The sequence below is a fragment of the Electrona antarctica genome (assembly GCF_951216825.1).
Source record: "Electrona antarctica genome assembly, chromosome: 20".
Taxonomy (NCBI): domain Eukaryota; kingdom Metazoa; phylum Chordata; class Actinopteri; order Myctophiformes; family Myctophidae; genus Electrona; species Electrona antarctica.
Genome location: NC_136801.1, coordinates 15,631,106 through 15,642,112, shown reverse-complemented (window position 1 = coordinate 15,642,112; position 11,007 = coordinate 15,631,106). Strand labels below are relative to the sequence as shown.

Below are 11,007 nucleotides of genomic sequence, written 5' to 3'. Positions count from 1 at the left end.
GATACTACGAGTCTAAATCTTACTAGGCTAGTGGTGCTGCCAAGCCTGTCAGTGCCCCGCCCCTATCGTTGAAAGAAACAAAAACATTACAGCATGCATCGACGTAGTCACCAATTTCGATAGGTCACCAGTGTCTGTGTCGCACCGGCATACCGGTGGATCTAACGGCTCGTATTTTGTCACCACCGGCGGCTGTCGCCGCCGCACCTGCTGCTGTCAGTCACCAAGCAGAGAGGTCGGGCCATAAGACTGCGGACGGACAGACTGACCGTAAGGGCCACAACACAACAAGCATGGACTGTAAAATCGTCGGACAGGTCACGGTGTTCCTGCTCGTTCTCCTGTCATCTGGTATGTCTGAAAGTTATTCATGTTATATTTGATGCTCATGTATCAGGTATAGTGTCTTAATGCCTCGTTATGCTGTTAATGGGTAGGCCTACGTTTCTTTGGCTAAAACAAACTAAAAGCAAACTACGCATTATTCTTTTGAAATGTGACAATAACTTGGTAATTGAACGGGATTATAGGAATATTTTGTCCAGTTCAAACTGATATCTAACTTTACTCTGTGACAGTCTCTGAGTGTCAACATTGGATAAGTATCAGCAAGCCTAAAGTTGACTCAATTTAACATGCGTGACAGCAGTATAGCCTATATGCTATGCGTCTATTTGAAATGATTTTGCCTTCCCAAAAGTTTGCTTACAACAGCTGCCTAGCAGCTACAGTTTTAATCCTCTCACAGACAGAATCATTTGACACAGGAGCAGTGGCCATGTTATGCCTGACGGATAGCCGATCTACAAGCTCACAACCTGTGGCATCACAACGCGCTGTGAGTTTGTAAATAGTCTTATTTTTGTGCGCACTGCGCGACACCAACGCCGCGCAAACATAAATCGGGCAGGCATAGTATGAAATATGACCCAAGAATTCACTCCTATCAGCAGTGTGCATGTTACCATCTGAATGATTGTATGTCTCTCTCTCTCTCTCTCTCTCTCTCTCTCTGTGTGTTTCAAGAGTGCTGGGGCAGGAACGAGGAAGAGCGTTTGATCAACTACCTGTTCAAAGAGCTAGGCTACAACAAAGACCTACGGCCTGTGGAGCATCAACATACATCTGTAGATGTGTACTTTGCTCTGACTCTCTCCAATCTCATCTCACTGGTAGGGTGTGTGTGTGTGCGGTGTGCGTGCGTGCAGCGGCCGGCCGCTGTCCATCACTTGGGTAGGCTCAGACTCACAAGATGGTCTGAGAGGCGATGGTGGAGTAGGCCTAATATTTTGTTATTCAGAAACAACACAGATCTTTTGTGTGGTGTCAAATTATCAATGAAGAAAGCAGACAGTTGTGACTGAGTCTTGTGACAGTTGGTACTAACCTTGACTCCCCTGTCTCCAAACAAGCCAGAACTCAGATCTAAATCTTAATCAAGTCGATAACAAAGTCAACCTTTTATCATTTTACAAACATAGCAGTGATTAAAACATTCATGTCAAACAAGACTTAGAAAAACATGTTCATAGTTTTATATCTCCAGTCAGAATACTGTAATGGTCTTCTCTCATAGCCTCGCGTTGCGATACTAATATACCACTGCGCTGCACTCGGGGCATATGCAATAGGGGCGGATGAAGTCTGGCTGCGCCAGGCTACTTCTCTCAGGTCTCACAGCGCTGGCTCCTTCAGAATGCAGCTGCTAGAGATCGAACTAGAACTAAAAAAGATTAACACATTACATCAGATGCCTGCGATGCATATAATTGATAATAAAAAAAAGGTTTCTAGTCTTTAAATCTGCCAACATCTATCTCTGACTTGCCTTTTCATTTATGAACCCTCAAGAAGTCTCTGGTCATCTGGGACCAGTCTAACACATCACAGCGGTTACTCGGTCCTGTTGGTTTACACTATAAAATTCAAAGGATCAAACCCTTCTCACACAGGAGTCAGCCCAGCTCCTTATCCAGATATCAGTCATATCAAAACATAACTATTGTAACTCTCCTTACTGGCCTTTTGGCATGTGCACTTAAGCTTCTCCAAATGATTCAGAATGATTCAGAAATGTCGCAGCACACTTGGTCTTAACCAGCTTCAGATGTCTCCCCCCTTCTCGGCTCCCTCCATTGGCTCCCAGTTACTGTCCGCACGGTAAATCGTCCCGGGAAATCGTCTAATTTCTCTTTTGGGTCTATCAGTTGGGAACCAATTCAATTCAAAGGAGCTTTATTGGCATGAGAAAACATACGGGAACACATACGGGAACCACTGATCTATACAAACACAATTGTCTGTGTTCGGGGGAGGGAATCTGAGTGGGGATGTTGATCTTTGTCACTGCCTAGTGACACAGGTCTACTGTGTGGGGAGTAGGTCAGAGGCGCTACGTCCTCCTGGTGGGGGCCATAGAGTATAGGGTGGGGGATCTTCACTGGCAGGGCAGGCGAGCCATTGTCTCTGACTCTGACCCAGTGACAATGGCTGATTGACACTCTGATCGATAAACAGACCTACCGTAGTAAAAGATTTGCTAGGAATCAACTGCTTTTCTTTCCCTTCTTCCTCTAGAAAGAGGTAGACGAGACTCTGCTGACCAATGTCTGGTGTGAACATGTAAGTCAATGATACATTTGTTCCACTTTCACTTCTGTATTTCCAATTTCCAATACTTTTACTTCCACTCGGATGATCCAAATATTGTACTTTTACTTCAATACATTTCTTTGAAAACTTTATTTACTAGTTACTTTGTAGATGTTGATTATTATTACAAAACATACAGTAAACACTTCCGCCCTATATACATGTTGGCCATTTGAAAATCGCCAAGCTCACAATGTGCATTGTGAGCTTGTATATCTGCTATTTTCAAAAGATGTGTACATACATTTGAAAACTTGTGAAATGGAACATTCTGCATAGTACTTTCTACTCTTTGTATGAAGTACATTTGATATCAATACTGTGTGTGTGTGTGTGTGTGTGTGTGTGTGTGTGTGTGTGTGTGTGTGTGTGTGTGTGTGTGTGTGTGTGTGTGTGTGTGTGTGTGTGTGTGTGTGTGTGTGTGTGTGTGTGTGTGTGTGTGTGTGTGTGTGTGTGTGTGTGTGTGTGTGTGTGTGTGTGTGTGTGTGAAGACTTGGCATGACTACAGGTTGTCATGGGAACCATCGCTGTTCGATGACATCCCTGTGCTTCGCCTCCCGCCCAGCATGGTGTGGCTGCCAGAGATTGTTCTGGAGAATAAGTGAGATTCTCTTCATTCCTCTTATTTGTATATAAGACGCAATTGCCAGCACAACAAACAATCTGTACGCTACAGGGGCAAACATACAACATTGGGCTCACTCAACTTGGGGGTCATACGTTAGTCCGATGTATACCAATAGTCTGACATACGTGGCCGGTTAAGACTCCCCCGTGGCTTCCGCGTGCGGTTAGGGGTAGGGTTTGTAATGTCGGATTATTGGTTTGGTCGGACTAACGCAACCTTATTTATAAAGCACGTTTAAAACAACCATCAGAGTAAAACAACAGAACCATTTACACCTGTGTAGGCTGGTCTGTGGCGGTGATACGTCGATCAGCTGTTTCGCCGTGTGCTCTTCAATGACAATGCGTCTTGCCACATGGACAGTCTGTCTCTGTGTCCGGCTTCAGACATATACCCTGAAGAAGGCATTTTGTTGCCGAAACGTTGGTAACCCAATAAAAGGTTTTTTGCATCGTGACTTCAAGCTGTGCGACCTCTCCTTCCTATTTTCGGCTTCAGACAGCAGCCATAAATTTCACTTTGAAAAGTGAATCTGTCTAACTCAAGTAAATTGTTGTCTCCACCAGGCCGAAGGCATGGGGAGAGAGTATGTTTTGCACTCCGTCCGTGTGTGTGTGTGTGTGTGTGTGTGTGTCCGTCCTTCCGTCCGTCTGTGTACAGCTAATCTCTGGCACCGTTAACCCGGTCGATGCCAAACTTTGCACCCTGGATGCCAACGATGAACCTCTGCCCCACATTTTCCAGAACGGCCTGTTATAGCGCCACCATGAGGCAGCTTTTCACATTTTTTACCTAAAACTGCACCGATCTGCGTGAAACGTTGCATGCACACTCCCTAGAGGCCAAGGACAAACCTTTGACCTGCATTTTCCGGATTCTGTCCAAAAATCTCACAAATCGTTACACAGTATCTCTATGGTCATGTGCTCAAGTCGGATCTGTCCGATATTTCATATTCCATCCTAATTGGCTATAATTGGCTTTCACAGTTTGCAAGATTGCCCCGTTTTGAACAAAAGCCTCAAATCATGAACGCAGCATGCAATTTACGTGAAATCTTTCACACATTTTCTTACTAGGCTGAGGAATATATCCCACCTTTTTCACATTGGCCTGTTATAGCGCCACCAACAGGTTAATTTTTGCAAAACACATTTTTGGAACAAAATGCCTCAAATCATCCAATTGCCATCAAAGGCGTATGAAGAAATGGCACCCTTTTCACATTGGCCTATTATAGCGCCACCAGGAGGCCACAACCTGACCTGCCCTGGTGGAGACCTGTGCCCCGAGGGGCACTTTTTCTAGTTTACTCTGTTGCTACCAGCAAATGTTTTTTTCTCCAAAGTCAACATGACAGAACTGCTGGTTTATAACAACGTTGATTGCTTGCCACTGCCAATAGCTTTCTTAATGTTTTTATTGTGGATTTAGTATGTATGTTGCATAGCATATCGTCTCTGTCGGGTGGAAACCTCATACTGTATGTTGAAAACGTACTTTTCAGGATTCAAATTAAAAAATACCTAAAATAGCAGATCGACCCAAGCTTGCAGATCTGCTATTTCTGATACTTGCGACTCTGCTGTAGTATGATGAAGCAGGGCATTCATTTACGAAAAACACAAAATAAAATCAAACATGGAGATTAGAGGTTTGCACCTGGGAGCAACGGTACGTTGTGTTTTTAATGTGTTTTTGTGTGTGTTTATATATGGCTGCTAGCCAGATTTCTGATCTCAATGAGAGCGACTTCCTGGTAAAATACAAATAAGAAAATGTGTATTAATCCTGCGTTTCAGTAATGACGCCCAGTTCAAGGTGGCTTACTACTGCAACGTGCTGATCTACCCCACGGGTGATGTGTACTGGCTGCCTCCGGCCATCTTCAGGTCCTCCTGTGCCATCAATGTCAACTTCTTCCCCTTCGACTGGCAGAACTGCACCCTCAAATTCACGTAAGACCTGATGGTGTTAACTTTTAAGCCCTGCAGTGGTACAGTAAATGCACATGGTCCACATTGATTTGAAATAATAATAATACATTAAGAGGTATCTTTTTTTTTAAACAATATATTTATTGACATTCTTTTTCATTTATAAAAAACATTACAGTTATAGCTCTTTTGTTAAATAAAATGTCCAGAAAAAACAAACATAACAGATACAATACAAATACAACAATACAATACAATACAAATACAATGACAACACATAAATAAAAAATACAATCATAACAAACAACTCAACAATAAAAAACAAAAACAAATAAAAACAGATATGGTCCCCATTTTCCTCCCCACATTACTGTGGATTATCTAATACCGGTCCTAATGGATTGCTGTTCATAAAATGCATGAACTGTCCCCATATTTCTTGAAAGTCATCAGATTTCCCTTTAATGGCTAAAGTAAATTTTTCTAGCGCAAGACAATTTGACAATTCTTTGTACCATTGCTTGATGTCTGGTTTGTCTGGGTTTTTCCAAAAGAGTGCAATTGTATGTTTAGCCTGTAGAAGAGAATAAGTAATCATACTCTTCTTTTTACTATTAATTCTTAAATTATTAGGAAATATACCCAAGATACACAGTTGTGGACAAATAGGAATATCCTCTGAGATTATCTGAGATAATATACCAAGTACTTCTTTCCAAAACTTCATGATCTCTGGGCATTGCCATAAACAGTGAAATAATGTACCCTTCTCCACGTTGCACTTTACACATTGGTCTGGTATATTAGGATCAAAACGATTGAGTAGAGAAGGAGTAATATACGTTCGCATCAACCATTTGTATTGTAGTAACTTGTATCTGGTATTGATCGTCTGTGTTTGGGCTTTGTAGCAAGCCCTCTCCCAATGTTCAACACTTATTTCTACATTTAGATCGTTACACCAGGCCAATCTTCTACCCTCAGAGGATTCCCCAGACAACCTCACAAACATATCATAAACCAGAGATACTTGACCACGACCATCAGAATAACTTACAATAATCTTTTCTAAGACTGATAGAGATGGCAGCTGGATTGAGTTATCTTGGGTACTTGAAATAAAACTTCTTATCTGTAGGTACTTAAAAAAATGATTTGATGGAATATCATATTTTCTGCGAAGTCCTTCAAAAGACATCAGTACATCCTTTTCATACAGATCAGAGATCTTGGCAATCCCCTTGTCTGCCCATGATTTAAATCCCCCATCATGACTCCCAGGTTTAAAATTCTGGTTACCCCACAAAGGAGAAAAACGTGAAAATTTAGTATCTGAACCAAGGTATTTTTGTGCTTTAAACCAGACTTCAATCGTGTTCTTAACAAAGGGGTTCTTTGTCTTTTTTTGTAATTTTTTAAGGGAGTATAAATAAAGGTTCAAAGGCAGGGAAGATGTTGTGTTACGCTCTATTTGCACCCAAGATATGCATGTTCTATCAGTAAACCAGAACATTGCTGCTCTTATCTGAGCTGCCATATAATACCAGTAGAGATTGGGAAGTTTTAACCCCCCTCTCTCATATGGCAAGAAGAGTAGTGACAATCGTAATCTGGATTTCTTTTCTTTCCAAATAAAGTTAGTAAAGAGTTTTTTCATATTAGCAAAAAACGAGGGAGGTGGTTGTAGGGGTAGTGACTGGAATAAATACAAGAATTTGGGTAAAATATTCATTTTAATTATGTTAATGCGGCCAATCAATGATAAGGGAAGTAGTGTCCATCTGTTAATTGATTCTGTAACTGAGGTTATGATAGGGTCATAGTTTGATTGAATCAACTCTCCTACCTTAGGCGTTATCTTTATTCCCAAATAAGTAAATCCTTGTGGTGAGTTTTGAAAAACCGTGTTAACTGGTGGATTAAGTCTTTCAGATTCTTTTAGGAAAATAATATTGGATTTGGTGTCATTCACCTTGTAGCCTGAAAATTCACCAAAACACCTGATTAGTTCCAGGAGGGACGGCAGGGACTGAGATAGATTTCTCACAAACAGCAATATATCGTCCGCATAAAGAGCAAGACGATTCTCAACACCACCTATTGTGATACCAGTGATTGTCGGGCGAGCTCTGACCGCTATGGCGAGCATTTCGACAGCGAGTGTGAACAGTAATGGAGACAGGGGGCAACCCTGTCTTGTAGATCTAGACAACGTAAAAGGAACAGATATTATACCATTGGTCATTACTTCTGCCCTTGGGTTATCATAAAGCACTTTGATCCACTTGCAGAACCTCTCTCCTAGTCCAAAACGAGCCAATACTTCAAAGAGATACGGCCATTCCACCCTATTGAAAGCTTTTTCCGCGTCCAGAGACAAAATGGCCGCATCTGAAATGTCCCTCCCTTCATGAATGACATTAATAGCTAAGAGGTATCTTAATGTATATGTAACTGTCATTTGTGTATTGGTTTAATTTGACTCAACTTTTTTATTTGATTTTTACAATCTTAATTTGTCTTTTAGTGTTCATGTTTTGTAATTATTTTTATACCCATTAAGACCTGAGGCCGATTCTAGTGTTAAAAAATAGCCAACGCTAAAATCTAAAATGACACAGATGCCATCCCAGTTTTAATGGCTTAATTTGTACTTTTTACTTGTATGTCTGTATTGCATTTGCTTTGTTCAGGACCACAGGAACACTGGAGGCCCATCCCGATCCTTTTAATTGTTAATAAACATAAACCTAAACTACATTTCCCATTGTGCATTGCAGCTCTCTGACCTACAACGCCAAAGAGATCACCATGCATCTGAAGGAGGATGTGGGCGAAGATGAAAAGAGTTTTACAGTGGAGTGGATCATCATTGACCCTGCCAGCTGGACAGGTACAGTAGATCCCCATCCACAACACACATGCAGACATTGATATTTCACTGACTTTCATCAGTGACAGCCTTAACTTACACCCTATTTTATACTTTGTCGTACGATGATATTGCACTGCACAAATAGCCAACCTACAACCTCACAACACAATGCGACGGGTTATGACTGAGCTATTATGAGACTCTACTTTCACAATATTTGAAGGTATTTTTTCTTTTATTTTTAAAGAATTGCCTATATTGACACGGCCAGAATATGGAAGCCAGGTTAAAAATGCTTAACACTCCCCATGACTAAGGCCTCACCCTAAAATAACCAATTGAAAAAAGTGAATACCGGTAGGAGAGTGCCAGGTCAACAAATAAACATGAGTTCAGGAGAGGAGGTAGAAAAGGCTTTTATTTTTCTCTTCTTCATACCCTGTGTTCCGTGTCCTCTTCTCGACCAGAGAACGGTGAGTGGGAGGTCATCCACCGGCCGGCCAGGAGGAACACCTACAAGCACATCCCCATGGAGAGCAACAAGCACCAGGACATCACCTTCTACCTCATCATCAAGCGGAAGCCCCTCTTCTACATCATCAACATCATCATCCCCTGCGTGCTCATCTCTTTCCTCGCCTCGCTGTGCTACTATCTGCCCGCTGACAGTCAGTGCCACTTTTTCTACTTAAAAGATTTGTGCTGGCCCGGACGGTTAGCTCAACCGTCTGGGCACCTAGGCTGCTGAGCCAGCCTGACGACGTCAAGCCGTCGGGTTCAACTCCCGATCTTCCCCCATCTCTCTCCCCATTTCCTGTCAGACTACTTTCATCCTATCAATAAAGACAGAAAAAAGCCAAAAGAATATCTTAAAAAAATTAAAATAAGAATTGATGACATCAATTCATTACCAGCTGCTGCCTTATATCCCATGGCTGAGAGGTTGGCTAGAGGCAAAAAGTGTGTGGTTGCCTAGAGACGAGGCAGCTAATCAGGACGATAGGTTGTCAGTACAGCCAATAAGAAACATAGGTCTCAACTACAGCAAGTGGGTGTGAAAGCACCGCAGAGAGAACATTGAGCAGCTGTGCTTACACAACAGCTGGTAAAAAGATTTGTGCTTTTAGTTATTACTTTAATGAGTGATTTGTAGCGCTTAATATTGACCCATTAAGACCTGAGGCGGATTCTACGAATGCATACTACTACTAATTCACTAAATCATTTGTTCTCAAACCTTTTCGTGCTAAGGCCTGTCAATTGATATATTTTTTCAAAAATCTTCAAAAATAGCAGACGTACAAGCGCACAAAGTGAGCTTGTGGATCTGCGATTTTTTAATAGCCAATGCTAAAATCTAAAATGACACAGATGCTTTCCCGGCTTTAATGGGTTTAAGTTATCACAGGGGTTTTACAGATTGTTTTTTTTTTACTCCTATTGTTAAAGGTAGGGTAAGTAATATATCTTTGTTAAAATAAATGTTAAATTGCTTTAGTACTCATTGGTATAGATTTGCCGGGATGCACCAAATATTCGGCCACCGAAACTATTCGGCCGAATAGCCTAATATTCGGTATTCGGTTCGGTTGATTTCAAAGCCGAAACCCAAATCGTCAAAGAATGGGGGTTAGCTTTCGTAGCCTACTGTTTTGTTATGATGATGTGTAATCATGTCTTTTGCCATTATTATCATGTAGCTCTACAACAAAGGTACGGCCATGACAGCAATGGTACAAAAACTGGTAAAAAATAAATAAAATTATATATCATATAATCACAACACTTGTTTCATTCACGGAGAATGTAAACTGATTTGTAAAGCATCAACGTAATTTCCTTGAGCGGTACTTCCACCAAAATCCCGCAACTTCCGCCCCCCAAAAAATGAAACCGTTTACAGCGTCTTGCCCAGCGTGGGATAAACAAGTTTTGGAAGTGATGACACAGAAATGAACAGAAACAAATTGGAACAGGAACACTATAAAATTGAAGCAGATATATGTATTTTCTGTTTTATTAGGAGAGACACAAAGAGACCCCTGTTACTGAACACACACACACTCTAGTCTATAGCAATGATTACTATCACAATATAGTGCTTTAACCTTTTAACAAAACCCTTTTTGTTTTAACCAAAAAAGATCACTTACCCTACCTTTTTAAGTAGAAGCGTGCCTGATTTATACTTTGTTGCACACCACACTGGTGTCGCACACTGAAAATTACAGGTTCAACCCTGTTTCGACTGCGATTTAGCAACAGCCATGAAGTCACGATCCAGCATTGAAGATGATGAAATGAAATGAAATGAAATCTATATTTACCCAGGGTATCTGGGCTAAGCTCAAGAACTTGTTTCCAGCCAGGCCCTGCTCATAGAACACATTTCATCGTAGTGGTTCAATGCCTTGTTCAAGGGCACTTCAGCGGTGGTAATTTTAACGTGTCGGACGGCTGATTCGAACTAGGAACCTTCCGGTATCAAGACCGCGCCGCTATCCGTTCGGCCACCGCTGCCACTGATATAGGACACGATGCTTAACAAATAAGACAATGTAGGACACAATATAGTAAAGAACACAACATTTTTCTGTGGAAGTTCATGTGATTGTTGCCTGCTTCCTGTGTGTGTGTGTGTGTGTGTGTGTGTGTGTGTGTGTGTGTGTGTGTGTGTGTGTGTGCGTGTGCGTGTGCGTGTGTAGGTGGTGAGAAGATGACTCTGTCCATCTCTGTGCTGCTGGCTCAGTCTGTGTTCCTGCTGCTGATATCACAAAGGCTGCCGGAGACCTCCATGTCCATACCGCTCATTGTCAAGTACGTCTCTCTCTCTCTCTCTCTCTCTCTCTCTCACACACACACACACACACACACACACACACACACACACACACACACACACACACACACACACA

At 41.7% G+C, this 11,007-nt stretch overlaps 1 protein-coding gene across 1 annotated transcript in view; it reads left to right on the top strand.

The window, feature by feature from the left end:
* Window positions 1-221: 221 nt before the first annotated feature.
* LOC306912880 (acetylcholine receptor subunit delta-like) overlaps window positions 222-11,007 on the top strand; it is a gene marked incomplete at its 3' end in the record, with an annotated part of 15,273 nt that continues 4,487 nt past the window's right edge. Inside the window, exons 1-8 of the mRNA XM_079489334.1 lie at window positions 222-351; window positions 1,027-1,172; window positions 2,578-2,622; window positions 3,144-3,253; window positions 5,083-5,238; window positions 7,998-8,110; window positions 8,560-8,760; window positions 10,798-10,909. Coding sequence (XP_079345460.1) covers window positions 294-351; window positions 1,027-1,172; window positions 2,578-2,622; window positions 3,144-3,253; window positions 5,083-5,238; window positions 7,998-8,110; window positions 8,560-8,760; window positions 10,798-10,909 — 941 coding nt within the window. The 5' untranslated portion in view covers window positions 222-293. The remainder of the gene's footprint in view (window positions 352-1,026; window positions 1,173-2,577; window positions 2,623-3,143; window positions 3,254-5,082; window positions 5,239-7,997; window positions 8,111-8,559; window positions 8,761-10,797; window positions 10,910-11,007) is intronic.